The 15,904-nt window shown below is 47.7% G+C and overlaps 1 protein-coding gene across 3 annotated transcripts in view; it reads left to right on the top strand.

The window, feature by feature from the left end:
- Positions 1–15,904, top strand: part of LOC140385184 (arf-GAP with SH3 domain, ANK repeat and PH domain-containing protein 1-like) — a 414,311-nt gene that overhangs the window by 315,212 nt on the left and 83,195 nt on the right. For all 3 annotated transcript variants that reach the window (XM_072467067.1, XM_072467065.1, XM_072467066.1), the window contains exons 23-24: positions 6,619–6,726; positions 10,222–10,447. In XM_072467067.1, coding sequence (XP_072323168.1) covers positions 6,619–6,726; positions 10,222–10,447 — 334 coding nt within the window. The remainder of the gene's footprint in view (positions 1–6,618; positions 6,727–10,221; positions 10,448–15,904) is intronic.

Here is a 15,904-nt window from a genome sequence, read left to right as displayed (position 1 = left end):
GACGCCGATGTTGTTGGCAATCAAAGGGCTAAAAGAAACGCAAAAGGCCCAGTCGATAGAGCCCCGTGGGGTGAAGGAGAAGGCAGCTGAGAACGAGGACGAGATTCTGGGCCTAGCATTAAAAATGGAGACGCACGAGGCACTACACAAGAGGTGTATCGAAAGACTCGAAGTCCTGGAGAACAGATCGAGGAGAAAGAACCTCCGGATTCTGGGTCTCCCCGAGTGAGTGGAGGGAGCTGACGTTGGGGCTTATGTGAGCACGATGCTCCATTCGCTAATGGGAGCTGAGGCCCCCTCGGGCCCCCTGGAGGTGGAAGGGGCTCACCGGGTCCTTGGGAGGAGGCCCAAGGCTGGAGAACCACCAAGGGCGATAGTGGTGAGATTTCACCGCTTCACGGACAGAGAGGCTGTTTTGAGCTGGGCCAAGAAGGTACGGAGTAGCAGGTGGGAGAATGCGGTGATACGAGTGTATCAGGACTGGAGCGCAGAGGTGGCGAGAAGGGGAGCGAGTTTTAATTGGGCCAAGGCGGCGCTTCACAAGAGGAAAGTAAAGTTTGGGATGCTGCAGCCGGCGCGATTGTGGGTCACGTACCAAGATAGACACTATTATTTTGAAACTTCGGAAGAGGCATGGACCTTCATCCAAAAAGATAAGTTGGACTAGAACTGAGGGACTGATGCTGTGGGGGAGATGACGATGTTGATGTACAGAAATGTAAATTGGGGAATGGGAGGTTCACCGTATCGGGACGATAGATGGGGAGGGGAAAGGGAAGAGAAGAATTCCTTTTTTCTTTGACGGGGGGGACACTGAGAAATGTGGGCACCGGTGGAAAAAGGGACATAGGTGAGGGAATAGGGAATGGGAACGGGGCTGTAGTGGGAGCTGCGCCATAGGGGGCGGAGCTGATCTAGGAAAGCGCAGGGTTTTTCCCACGCTAGGGAGATGATGGCGGGAAGATAGGTGCAAGGAGGAGGAGCGTTCCACACACACGGGGGGGGGTCAGCTGGAGTCAGCTGACTTTCGGAAGCATTATGGGGGGGAGTAACCATGCTAGATGGGGATCTAGCGGGGGGGATAACTGGGTTGCTGCTGCTGGGATCGAGAGGGAGCTGGCAAGGGAAGAGGTGGTCGGGACGGGAGTGCGCCGCCTGGGGGACTGGTGGGTGCGCGGGGACCTGGACATGGGACTGGCCTAGAGTAGTGATAGAGGTCGTGCTGGTAAATGTATATGCCCCGAACTGGGATGATGCGGGATTTATGAAGCGGATGCTGGGACGTATCCCGGACCTGGAGGTAGGAAGCCTGGTAATGGGGCGGGGGGTGGGGGGGGGGGGGGGGGTGGATTTCAATACTGTGCTGGATCCAGGGTTAGATCGGTCTAGATCCAGGACCGGAAGAAGGCCAACAGCGGCCAAGGTGCTCGGGGTTTATGGAGCAAATGGGGGGAGTGGATCCGTGGAGATTTGCTTGGCTGTTGGCCAAAAAGTTTTCCTTTTTCTCCCATGTTCATAAGGCTTACTCCCGGATAGATTTATTTGTTTTGAGTAGGGCACTGATTCCGAGGGTGGAAGGAACGGAGTACTCTGCCATAGCCGTTTCAGATCATGCCCCGCACTGGGTGGATCTGGAACTAGGAGAGGAGAGGGAACAGCGCCCACTGTGGCGACTGGATGTGGGACTATTGGCGGATGAGGGAGTCTGTGGAAGGGTGCGGGGATGTATTGAAAGGTACCTGGAGGCCAATGATGATGGCAAGGTCCAGGTGGGGATAGTATGGGAAACGCTGAAGGCGGTGGTTAGGGGAGAGTTGATCTCCATTGGGGCTTACAAGGAGAAAAAAAGAGGGCAAAGAAAGGGAGAGATTAGTGGGGGAGATTTTGAGTGTGGATAAAAGATATGCGGAGGCCCCGGACGAAGGACTATACAGGGAGAGGCGAAGACTTCAGACGGAGTTTGACCTGCTGACCACAGGGAAGGCAGAGGCACAGTGGAGGAAGGCACAGGGGATGAGATACGAATATGGGGAAAAGGCGAGTCGGCTGTTGGCCCACCAGCTTCGTAAGAGGATAGCGGCGAGGGAAATAGGGGGAGTTAGGGATGGAACGGGAACTACGGTGCGGAGTGTAGGGAAGGTAAATGAGGTGTTTAAGACCTTTTATGAGAGGCTATAGAGGTCCCAACCCCCGGAGGGAAAAGAGGGGATGCAACAGTTTTTGGACCAACTAAGGTTCCCGAAGGTGGAGGAGCAGGAGGTGGCAGGTCTGGGGGCGCCAATCGGGGTGGACGAGGTGACTAAAGGGCTGGGGAACATGCAGGCAGGGAAGGCCCCGGAACCAGACGGGTTCCCGGTGGAATTTTATAGGAAGTACGTGGACCTGTTGGCCCCGCTGTTGGCAAGAACCTTTAACGAGGCAGAGAAGGGGGGACTCTACCCCCGACAATGTCGGAGGCGATAATATCACTAATCCTGAAGCGGGATAAAGATCTGATGCAATGCGGGTCATACAGGCCTATCTCGCTCCCGAATATAGACGCCAAGTTGCTGGCCAACGTGCTGGCGATGAGGATCGAGGATTGTGTCCCGGGGGTGGTGCATGAAGACCAGACGTGGTTTGTAAAGGGGAGACAACTGAATGTTAACGTTCGACGGCTGTTGGGGGTGATAATGATGCCCCCAGCGGAGGGGGAGGCAGAGATAGTGGCAGCGATGGATGCAGAGAAGGCAGTTGATATGGTAGAGTGGGAGTATTTATGGGAGGTGCTGAGGAGGTTTGGGTTCAGGGAGGGGTTTGTCAGTTGGGTTAAACTCCTCTATGGGGCCCCAGTGGCAAGTGTAGTCACAAATCGGCAGAGATCGGAGTATTTTCGGTTACACATGGGAACGAGGCAGGGGTGCCCTCTGTCCCCATTACTGTTCGCGCTGGCAATTGAACCACTGGCCATAGCATTGAGAGACTCTAGGAAATGGAGGGGGTGGTTAGAGGGGGAGAGGAACACCGAGTGTCACTCTACGCAAATGACCTACTGCTGTATGTGCCGGATCCTGTGGAGGGGATGACAGAGGTTATGCAGATATTGAGGGAGTGTGGAGATTTTTCGGGATATAGGCTTAATATGGGGAAGAGTGAGCTTTTCGTAGTACACCCCGGGGATCAGGGAAGAGGGATAGACGACCTGCCGATGAGGAGAGCGGAAAGGAGCTTCTGATATTTGGGGATTCAGGTAGCCAGGAGCTGGGGAACTTTACACAAACTCAATCTGACGCGGCTGGTGGAGCAGATGGAGGAGGATTTCAAGAGGTGGGATATGCTGCCGCTCTTATTGGCGGGCAGAGTGCAGGCGGTCAAGATGATGGTCCTCCCAAGGTTTCTTTTTGTGTTTCAATGTCTCCCCATTTTGATCACTAAGGCTTTTTTTAAGAAAATAGATAAGAGTGTTATGAGTTTCGTGTGGGCAGGGAAGACCCCGAGGGTAAGGAGGGGGGGTTCCTGCAGCGCAGCAGGGACAGAGGGGGACTGGCGTTGCCGAATCTGGACGATTATTACTGGGCCGCCAATGTGGCGATGGTCCGCAAGTGGATGAGGGAGGGAGAGGGGGCGGCGTGGAAGAGGCTAGAGATGGCGTCCTGTAAAGGAACGAGCCTAACGGCGCTGGTGACGGCGCCGCTACCGCTCTCCCTGAAAAGGTATACTACGAACCCAGTGGTGGCAGCAATCTTAAGGATCTGGGGGCAATGGAGGCGACATAGGGGTGTGACGGGTGCTTCGGTGTGGTCCCCGATCAGGAACAACCATAGGTTTGTCCCAGGAAGGATGGACGGAGGGTTCCAGAGCTGGCATCGGGCAGGAATTAGGAGATTGGGAGATTTGTTTATTGACGGGACGTTTGCGAGCTTGGGAGCGCTGGAGGAAAAGTATGAGTTGCCCCCGGGGAATATCTTTAGATACATGCAAGTGAGGGCGTTTACGAGGCAACAGGTGAGGGAATTTCCGCTGCTCCCGACACACGGGATCCAGGATAGAGTGATTTCGGGGGTATGGGTCGGGGAGGGCAAAGTGTCCGAAATATATCAGGAGATGAGAGAGGAGGGCGAGGCGCTGGTAGAGGAGCTGAAGGGAAAATGGGAAGAAGAGCTGGGGGAGGAGATTGAGGAGGGTCTGTGGGCTGATGCCCTAAGTAGGGTAGATTCCTCTTCCTCGTGTGCCAGGCTTATTCAAGGTTCGACACAGAGCACACATGACGTGAGCGAGGCTGAGCAGGTTCTTCGGGGTGGAGGACAGGTGCGGGAGGTGCTTGGGAAGCCCGGCGAACCACACACATATGTTTTGGTCGTGTCCGGCACTGGATGAGTACTGGAGGGGAGTGGCAAGAGTGATTTCAAAGGTGGTGAAGGTCCGCGTCAAGCCAGGTTGGGGGTTAGCTATATTTGGGGTAGCGGATGAGCCGGGAGTGGAGGAGGCGAAAGAGGCCGATATTCTGGCCTTTGCGTCCCTGGTAGCCCGGAGAAGGATCTTATTCATGTGGAAGGAAGCGAAACCCCCCGGCGTGGAGGCCTGGACAGGGTTCATAAAACTGGAACGGATGAAGTTTGCGTTGAGAGGATCGGTTCAGGGGTACTCCAGGCGGTGGCAACCGTTCCTTGACTATCTCACGGAACGTTAAGGGAAAATAGATCGTCAGCAGCAGCCCAGATGGGGGGGCGGCAACCTGTTTTGTTCTGGTTGGAGTGGAGGGGGGGGAGCACTATTTTTTTTGTTACTTTGTTATATCACTATCTTATTTAAATTGTTATTTATTAGTTCTTGTGTTATCTTTTTTGTTGATTTGTAAGGTGGAAAAATTGTGTTTGAAAACTTTAATAAAATATATATATTTTTTAAAGTTCAATTACTGCCACTTCTATTTCTTGCATGGATGGGAATTACTACACTCAGTGCAGCAGACAGTTTAATGTGTTATTCCAGCATGACATTAATACTTGGTGTCATGTCTGACCCAGATGTTCAAAATATATTCTAAATATACGTAAATTCACTTTCACATACACTCGCCACATTTGATTCAGAGTCTGGCTTAGGACATGGTGAGGCAAAATTATTTTCTGTTAATTGCTGAAAGGATAATTTCTCCTACACTCTGAAATCTTGTCCTTCCTGCAATTAGCAGACAGAATCCACATTACCTATCAAAGCTATGGTATCTCAACTCAACATATCCTGCAGAACATAAGGACGCTTCACAGACTCCGATGGATGCCACAACTCCTCATTCTTAAAATAGCTACAAAAATCCCCACAACTCTCAAGTCCAAAGGGAGGCTAAGAGAGCTTAGGACTGAGATCCAGGTTGCCAATGAGGCAATACATGTATGGGATATTTTAAGAAAGGGGTTTAAGATGGAGGAGAAAGGTCACAATCTAAATCTGCTGAACTCAACATTGAGATATTTTTTTTAAGGGGTTTAACAACCCTTGTGACCTTTCTCCTCTATCTTAAACAGAAACTCCCTGATTGCTGTCCTTGTGACTTTGGTGGCGACACTCAGTCTGAAGGGGGTCGCTGGGTAATTGGGCAAGGTGGCTCAGAGGCAAGTACAGGGGGGAGTGGTTTTCAGCATACCCAATCTTCCCAATGTCAAATCCCTCTTTCGGCAAGGAGTATCTGACAACAAGGGAACTCCACTGAGGCCACAGGTAACCCCGATTTGCTGGGTCACCCTCTGGGAGCCCAGGAGAGCCTTGCGAGTCCCGTTAAATCCTCAGGCCACCATTAAATTGCTCTGGACTCAAAGATAATTGGCTTTAAGTGGCTCATGAAGGAGCCTAATTGCCTTTCTACCACCAACGGGTGGCATTCCTGCATCGGGCCCTTCCTGCCCCCAACTTAATTGGGGGTAGTTTTCCCAATGCTGGGAATCAAATGTGAATACTCCCACCCAATTCTCCCTGGCCTGCCTGCTCCAGCGAGCTCCAATAAATCCAGCCACATACAACAAAACACGAAAAATTATTCCATTCCCCAGGTTCCCTTTTTAAAAAATAATACATAAGCATAATACTGCGTAGTGATTGCAGGCAAGCAGAGGGGGTTAACTTCCACTTGCACTCTGAAGACACCAGACTATCATCTCCCTCAACTGTCGAACCATAGTTGTCAGACATCAAGTAAGAGCCATATTGGGAATGTCTAACAATGTGAAATGATAGAAAGTGGTGTTGGGGATTGAGTATTAGCTTGCATAATTCACTCATCAAACAGTATTATATAACATGTTTTTCCCCCCTATCAAGGTACTGATTGAACTGGCAATAATCCCTGTAGTCTTTTTTAAATTTGAGTTTTTAGGTAACCAAGCCTAAACAGTGCATTCATATAGCTCCTTTAATGTGTAAAACAAATTAATTACATGTTTATTTAAACATCCTACCAGATAACAAATCTAAGGATATAATTACTTTTGGTTCACCTGTGCAATGTTCTTGAGCTGAAACGACTGCTTTTTCTTCCTGAGGAATAAAGTTGTTAATTGGAGGTTTAAGTATGTAAATATCCTGTTATGAAACCATTCTTTTGAGTACAGTTTATTGTATTTTATTTAATATTTATTTCAGATCAGTCAAGCTGCATTGGGAAAAGTTAATCCTCATGTTCATGTAGAATATGAATGGCAGTTACGGCAAGAGGAGATTGATGAAAGTGATGATGACTTGGACTTAAAGGTAAGCACAGAGAATGTATCACACACAAGTAAGGTATTTCCCTGCAGTCCATCAATCTGAGCTGCTTTAACATACTGTCAAACATCCAATTATAGATCTCCATTTGGTGGAGATCTTGATACAGGTGCAGATACCTACCTGCACTTAAGGCCAAAAATAATATTCAAGAAGGTTCAAAAGAGTTGAAGAAAAGTCATCTTTTAAACAATTTTTTAAAATTAAACAATTGTTTTTATCAATTGGATTGAAGAAATGGCCCAAAGTAACATTTTGACCCAAATGAGAAGGCTGGATTTATAAATGAATATAGAACACAGATTTTACGTTTTACAGTAAAATTGCAGATAAATTCCTGGTAGTTCATTGGATTACGGGGCTGGTTTAGCACAGGGCTAAATTGCTGGCTTTTAAAGCAGACCAAGGCAGCCAGCAGCACGGTTCAATTCCCATACCAGCTTCCCCGACAGGCGCCGGAATGTGGCGACTAGGGGCTTTTCACAATAACTTCATTTGAAGCCTACTTGTGACAATAAGCAATGTTCTTTTTTTTTTAATGAAGTTATTTATTGAAGTGCTGAGTCATATGCATAGGATGCTCTTAATTTTGAACCTTGGCTGGAGTCTAAGTACAACGGTCCACCTAAACAGATCCTCTGCACCGTTCCACCACTGATTTAGTAGGGCAAAAAACATGCAGAGGTGGCTATTTGTCTGTACCTCCAGGAAATGAGTTACCACTTGAACAGAGCATAGGAAGAAAAGTCAGGTGGTTAGGATTACATGCAGGTGTTCTGTTCAACTTCCCTTCTATTAATTTAAATGGAGGACATATCGGGGAAGATCCAGTATGGGTGTCTGATCCTCCTCAATTGAGTTTCTGTCCTGCACACTACCCAGGGAATGCTTTATATCTAGACAACACAGATAAATACCCTAGGATTTTACCTGCTCACTGCTTAAAAAGTGTGCCCTCCAGTGGATGTCAGGAGCAATCTTATTTTATGTAAATACATTGTGAAATAGCAGAGAAGATTATAAATTGACAAAATGTTTAATATACTCGTGCTTTATTGATCTGACTAAAATTATATTTGGGATGAAATGGGCAAGAGATCCTTTTAATTGTCACATCTTTCTCTGTATTCCAGCTAAGAAAATCTTGCAATTTCTAATTCCTGCCATCGATCATGCCATCCTATAGTTAGTAAGGTCCAGATTGGGAATCTTAATGATTTCTTGGTCAATTCTGAATTTTTAGTGGACAATATTAGATACGTAGACAATATTAGATACTTCTGTGAACAGTTGCAGGATTTTTCTTTTAAAAATGGCAAATGTTCTGAAGAGCAATAGAAACTACATCCCAGGAATCAACCTGGTAAACCTTCGCTGCACTCCCTTCACAGAAAGAACATCCTTCCTCAGATAAGGACGCCAAAACTGCACACACTACTCCAGTTGTGGCCTCACCAATCCCCTATACAATTGCAGTAAAACATCCCTATACTCCAATCCTCTCACTATGAAGATCAACATACCATTTGCCTTCTTTACTGCCTGCTCTACCTGTTTAGATTGTAGTCTGAACAGGTATTCATTACCAGGCTTTTCCTGGAGGGTTTATTTCAGTCTATTTCATATTTTTCTGACCGTAAGGGTCAATAGCCAAGAGAGAAGAAAGAAAGAGTATATGTATATTTATTTATATTTACTGCCTGTCTCATATCCTCAGGCTATCCAAAAGCATGTTGCAGCCAATGAATTACTTTTTAATTGTAGTGAATGTTATTTTGTAGAAAAGGTGGCTGAAAATTTGCACACAGCAAGGTCCCAAAACAGGAATAAGATGACTGACCTGTGAAAAAGTTTGGTTCAGGGATTAATTTTAGCCAGGACAACAGGAAATCTCCCATGCTGATTTTTCAATAATATTTATGATCTTTTGCACTCATCGGAAAGGACATTGGTTTGACAACTCATTCAGCAGGCAGAATATCTGCCAATGCAATGAATACTCTCCCTTAGTACTGCATTGTAAAGCAGATCAAGATTGTCTTCATCCTGAAGTGGGGCTTCAATTTGGGTCTTTTTGACTTCAAGCAAAGAATGGACTGAGTCAACTATGTAGCATTTTCACAAATACTTTTGAACCATTCCTGGATTATGTATTGATTTCCATTGTTCTTAGCCAATGGACAAATATTGACTCTTATCCAGATATAAATAATAGGATCATAAAATATAGGAAGACAAATCTCCTTTCATAGTTTATAGTATGTGATTGAAATTTGATATGATTAAGCGTTCTTCTTTAATGTTATTAGAAGTTAGATAAACAGTGGTGTCTTAGAGGGAATATATTTGTCTGAACTAATTTATTCTTTCATTGTTATAAACAACGTAATTGAGGTAAGTTTGGCCTGGAAATTACTGTCACAAAAAACACAAATCTTAGAATCCAAATTTAAGAACTATACATTAAACAAAAATGTACTTGGGCAAAAGACAGAAGCTGCTAAAAATTGAGTTTATGTCAGATGCCAAGAGTTTTCATTCCTGGGATGCTATCATTGTCATTTCAATAGAGATGGATTATTAATCCTAGATTTGGCATTGTCATATGTCACAACACAAGTGAAATTAGATGTAATTTTAAAATACCTGAAGTCCTTGGGTGAGCCCAATATATTGTAGTCGCCAGGTTTGTAACGTTAACACATGAAACATTTTATTATGTCAGTTTATTAAAATTAAGCTGACAGGAAAATATAACTGGCCATCTAATACTCTTTTCCCAACCCCCCCCCACCGACCTTCCTAACTATCTCCACTCTCCTCACACATAGACAAATAACACAGGGCAACGGTGACTGAGAAGTAAAGAAAATATTAAGAAAAATAAAAGCATAACAGATCTTTGATGCACTAGAGTGGCTTCTGGAGTTCGAGCTTTTGTTTTGGTAATTCTTCCTTCTCCGCTTGAGGTGGTTTACTCTGACAAGGTTGTCATCTTTCTCTGGAGATTCAGGATTAGTTCAAGTTTACAGCAAAGATGTGCCGGGCATTCACTGGTTTTAGATAAATAAAGCACTTCTTCAGCAGTGAGGAGAGAGAGAGCCTGATGCTTTCACTTCCAAGGTCTAAACAGGTCTGCCCAGTTCTCTGAAAAAGCATTGCACAGGGACGAATCACTGACTGTTGACAGGCAGAACACGATCCCAGTTACCAACCAACTAATCGAACCAACTTCCTCCAAAGCTGGTTTCTAAGATTCACTCGGCGCCAACGAGTCTTTTTCTTCTCTCCAAAATACAAACCTTAAGAACACAACATTCTGACAAGCTGGCTGCTTCAGCTTGGGTCCTCTAATTAAAGGCACATTTCGAATATGGGTCCACAGACCAAAAATAATAAAAGAAAATGGGAACAAAAGAAATAAACAGGAAAAACTCTTACTCATATATTTAACTCTTGTTCTCTTTTCCCCTTCACTAGACCAGCCCTGTAAAGAAAGAGCGTTCTCCAAGGCCACAGAGCTGCTGTCATTCTTCTAGTCTCTCCCCACAAGAAAAGCTGATGATCCCAGGACTCGCCATAGCACGGGACAAACAGCGATTGTCATATGGAGCATTTAGTAATCAAATATATGGAAGTGGTACAGATTCTCCAATGTCACCAGCCGCTGACGCCCCTCCTCTTCCTCCTAGGAACCCAAGCAAAGGTTGGTGACTAAAATGCAAGAAAGACATTTTCTGAAATGTTAGTATGTTTAATTATGATTTGCAATTGCATATTTTAACTGCTAATTGTAAGATGGTAAATGTTCATTAAATACTCCAATCAAGCCATTGTCTACATTTCTCAAATTTCCATTCTGTCATTAACAGGAACATTGGCTCTGCCATATCTATTATTCTGTGGTCAATTGCTTATAAATCTCCTTTTTGTTTGGCACAAGAACTTGATAAATTTATCACTGACTCACTGATGCCAATCCTTGACTGAATCTTTCACTTTTTTGAAAAATGTTGAAGTGGGTAATGGATGGTTGAATACAAATATTGCGAACTGACTTTTTTTTTTAATAAACAATTTTATTGAGGTATTTTTGGCATATAAAACAATGACATTGTATAGTACTATACAAAAGGAAAAGCAAGTAACACATAGTGCAAACCACGACTCCATTCGCGCAAGGACCTGCCTAAACCACCCCCTACTCTACACTACCCCCCCCCCCCCCCCCCCCGCCCTGCTGACGATTAATTCTCCACAAAGAAGTCAATGAATGGCTGCCACCTCCGGGCGAACCCCGATAGTGAACTTAAGGCTAACTTAACCTTTTCTAGACCGAGAAAGCTCGCCATGTCCGATAGCCATGCTTCGGTCTTCGGGGGCTTTGAGTCCCTCCATGCCAACAGTATTCGTCGCCAGGCTACCAGAGAAGCAAAGGCCAAGACATCGACCTCCTTCTCCTCCTGGACTCCCGGATCCTTCGACACCCCAAAGATTGCCACCTCAGGACTCATTACCACCCCAGTTTTCAAAACCCGGGACATGATGTCCGCGAATCCCTGCCAGTACCCCTGGAGTCTAGGGCACGACCAGAACATGTGCATGTGATTAGCCGGCCCACCGGCGCATCTGGCACACTTGTCCTCCAGCCCGAAGAATTTACTCACCTGGGCCACCATCATGTGGGCCCAGTGCACGACCCTAAACTGGATCAGACTGAGCCTGGCACACATTGCGGTCGTGTTTACTCTGTCCAGAGCTTCTGCCCAAATACCATCCTCCATATCTCCCCCCGAGCTCCTCCTCCCACTTAAGCTTCAGGTCATCAATCTGTGTTTCCTCTGCTCCCATTAGCAAATATCAGAGACTCTACCTTCATCTACCTCTCCCCTAGAAACTACCCTGTCCTGCCTCCCCTTTGGCGGGAGGCATGGGAAGGACGGCAACAGTCTGCGCACAAAATCACGCACCTGTAAGTATCTAAAGTCATTCCCGCCCGCCAGCCCAAACTTCTCCTCCAATGCCCTCATGCTCGTAACGCTTCCTTCCAGGAACAGATCACCCACCCTCACAATCCCCGCCCACCGCCACAGTCGAGACCCACCGTCCATGTTCCCCGGGGCAAATCGGTGATTGCCGCAGATTGGGGTCCACACCGATGCTCTCATTTCCCCTATATGTCTCCTCCACTGGCCCCAGATCCGCAAAGCCGCCCCCACTATAGGGCTGGTGGAGTAACGCGCCAGCGGGAGCGGCAGAGGTGCCGTAACCAGGGCCGCCAAACTGGTGCCCCCACATGAAACAGCCTCCATCCGCTCCCAGACCAACCCTGTACCCACCATCCATTTCCTTATCCCCCCTCCCCTCTGTTCCTTTCGAGAATCACCTTCCTCACCCGCGGGGACTTCCCCGCCCAGACAAATCCCAGGATAATTTTATTCAGCCTCTTGAAGAAGGACCTGAGGATAAAAATGGGGAGACACTGAAATATGAACAAGAATCTCGGGAGAATCGTCATCTTGACAGTCTGCACCCTCCCCGCTAGTGACAGCGGGAGCCCATCCCAACTGCCAACCACCTCCCTCACTCGTTCCACCAATCGGGACAGGTTGAGCTTTGCAACCTGCCCCAGTACCGTGCCACCTGTATCCCCAAGTATCTAAAGCTTTCCCCTACCAGCCTGAACAGCAACCCCTTCAGCCTACTCTCCTGCCCCCTCGCCTGAATTACGAACAACTCTCTCTTAGTCATGGTCAATTTATATCCTGAAAACCGGCCAAATTCCCTCAGGATTTCCATGATGCCTTCCATCCCTGCCATTGGGTCCGCTACGTATAACAACAGGTCATCCACGTATAACGAGACATGTTTCACTCCTCCCCCCGACCAGCCCTTTCCAGTCCTTTGAAGCTCTCAGAGCAATTGCCAGTGACTCTATGGCCAGCGCGAACAGCAGTGGGGAGAGAGGGCAACCCTGTCTTGTCCCGGGGTGTAGACTGAAGTATTCTGATGCCGTCCTGTTCGTCCTTACACTAGCCTCTGGGGCCTGGTATAACAGCCTAACCCAGTCAATGAACCCGTCCCCAAACCCAAACCTTCCTAGCACCTCCCACAGATAGTCCCACTCGACCCGGTCGAAAGCCTTTTCCGCATCCATAGCTACCACTATCTCTGCCTCCCTGCTCTCCGGGGGCATCATGATCACATTAAGCAGCCTTCTTAGATTGGCTGCCAGTTGCCTACCCTTTACGAACCCAGTTTGGTCCTCCACAATTACATCCGGTACACAGTCTTCAATTCTAGTCGCCAAGATCTTGGCCAGTAACTTAGCGTCTGCGTTGATCAAAGAGATCGGCCGATAAGACCCACAGACCTCCGGGTCTTTATCCCGTTTCAGAATAAGCGAAATAGTGGCCTGCGACATCATCGGGGGTAGGACCCCTCTGTCTCTTGCCTCATTAAAAACCCTGACCAGCACCAGCCCCACTATCTCGGCAAACTTTTTGTAAAACTCCACCAGATGCCCATCCGGCCCCGGGGCTTTACCCGACTGCATGACCTTCAGGCCCCCCAGTACCTCTTCGATCCCAACCAGGGCCCCCAGTCCATCTACCAACCCCCTACCCGCTCTTGGGAAGGTCAGTCCGTCCAGGAATCGTCTCATCCCCTCCGGTCCCCTGGGGGGTTCCAAAGTGTATAGCTTACTATAAAAGTCCCTAAACATCTTGTTCAGCCCTGCCGGGTCCCCCACCAGATTTCACTCCCCATCCGCTATCCTTCCTATCTCCCTAGCCGCTTCTCTCTTCCTTAGTTGTTGCGCGAGCATTGTGCTGGCCTTCTCTCCATGCTCATATGTCGCGCCTTTTGCCTTTCTAAACTGCTCTACAGCCTTGCCTGTAGTCAGCACCCCGGACTCGGCCTGCAGCCTCTGTCGTTTCCTGCGTAACTCTGGCCTCGGGGACTCCGCGTAGCTCCTGTCTGTCCGTAAAATTTCCTGAACCAGTCGGTCCGTTTCTGCCCTGTCTGTCCTGTCCCTATGGGCCCGGATTGAGATCAGCTCCCCTCTCACCACCCTTCAACGCCTCCCAGAGCACTGCTGCTGAGACTTCTCCGGTATCATTTACCTGCAGGTAATTCTGCATGCATCTCCTGAGTCTCTCACACACCGCCTCGTCTACTAGCAATCCAACTTGCAGCCTCCATTGTGGGCGCTGGAAGCTAACCTTACAAATCCGTAGGTCTACCAAGTGCGGAGGGAGTATGGTCCGATATGGTAATTGCCGAATATTCTGCCCCCACCATCCCGGACAGCAAGTCCCTACTCATGACAAAGAAATCAATTCGGGAATACACCTTATGGATGTGGGAGTGGTATGAAAACTCCCTTGCTGACGGCCGGCTAAATCTCCACGGAGCAGCTCCCCCCATTTGCTCCATGAACCCTCTCAGTTCCTTTGCCATCGCTGGCAACCTGCCCGTTTTTGAAGACGACCGATCCAGGCTCGGGTCCAGGACTGTGTTAAAGTCCCCACCCATGATCAGTTTGCGTGAGCCCAAGTCGGGGATCTTCCCTAGCAACCTCCTGATAAAATCCACATCGTCCCAATTAGGGGCATATACACTGACCAAGACTACTCTCACCCCTTAGAGCTTACCCCTAACCATAACGAATCTGCTGCCCCCGTCTGCAACTGTACCCTCCGCCTCAAATTGAACCCTTTTATTAATCAGGATCACGACCCACCCAGTCTTAGTGTCAAGCCCGAATGAAAGACCTGGCTAACCCAGCCCTTCCTCAACCTAACCTGGTCTGCCACTTTCAGGTGCGTCTCCTGCAGCATGACTACGTCCGCCTTCAGAACCCGCAAATGCGCAAACACGCGCTCTCTTCACTGGCCCATTTAGCCCTCTAACGTTCCAGGTGATCAGCCTGGTTGGGGGGCACTTTGCCGATCAGCCATCCCCTTTCCTTGGCCAGCCCCCCAGCCATGTGTCATGCTTCCTCTGGCCCGCCGCCTGGCCGATTCCACCCATGACCTCCTCACTGTTGCCATGTCCAGTTTCCATCTTTGTTAACAGATCAACTCCCCCCACCCCCCCCAGTAACACCATCCTACCACCCAACCCCTGCTCTAGTCTAACTGTATGAATCCCCCCCACCTGGCTTCCGTTGACTAGCCCACCCAGCTAGCCTGGTGGCTTGCGAACTGACTATTAGTCTATATTGTTATTGCTTAGATCATTCCCACCCACCCCTCCAAAAATGGATTCATGAACATCAAAAATTATTAGTCCTTGATGAAGTCATTAATAAGGAAGTTGTGCATGTTTTGCTCCTCCATAATCAAATAAAAATGATATTACAGAACAGACATGGATTATTGTGCTGAAAGAATGAGAAAATTGCAGAACAACACAAACATAGGTATAAGAATTATAGTAACTAGTAGATTCACTGTATCAGGTAGAAATAGTGCAGGTAAATACTCAAGAACATAAAGAAAAACTAAACTAAAAGTTATAACCAAGTTCATAAATTGATCAGTTTGAATTTTAAATTTTTAAAAAGCGACCACCAGTGGTAAGTTATCCTCCTGGATCCCTCAAGCTTCCACTGCTGTTCCACCCCATCAGGTTGTTGGAGAACCAACCACACGCAGGTTCCCTGCCCACCCCTTTCCCCTCCTCCTGTAGCCTGCTCTGGATCCCGCGGCACCCAACTGGATGCCAAGCCTGTTAATCAGACTGACGTCCGTGAATGGGTGTATCTTTTGAGAAGAAAGAGTTATGCTAAGAAGTTTAAAAGGAAACCCAAATTACAGGTTTCCCATCTGAAACTCCACACCTTTGCCTAAGAAATTAATGCCATTAGTGTCCAAGTTAGAGGATCCAAACAAAGGTTTCAACAGGAAGACTCCTCCTCCACAGCTGACCATGTCAGGATAGACCTACCAGAAGTGGCAGCACAGTGCTATACAGTCAGGAAGGAATAGTCCTGGAAGCCCTCAACATTAACTCCACACCTCACGATGTCTCCTGGCATCAGGTCAAATATGGGCAAGGAAATCTGCGGCTTACTGACAATGGCCTCCGTAAGCTGAGAAATCCATACTCCTCCATACTGAATGTACTTGGAAGAAGTGCAAGAGGTGAGAAAGAGCAC

Source organism: Scyliorhinus torazame, chromosome 11, assembly GCF_047496885.1.
Source record: "Scyliorhinus torazame isolate Kashiwa2021f chromosome 11, sScyTor2.1, whole genome shotgun sequence".
NCBI lineage: Eukaryota > Metazoa > Chordata > Chondrichthyes > Carcharhiniformes > Scyliorhinidae > Scyliorhinus > Scyliorhinus torazame.
This window is presented reverse-complemented; position numbering and strand designations above follow the sequence as displayed.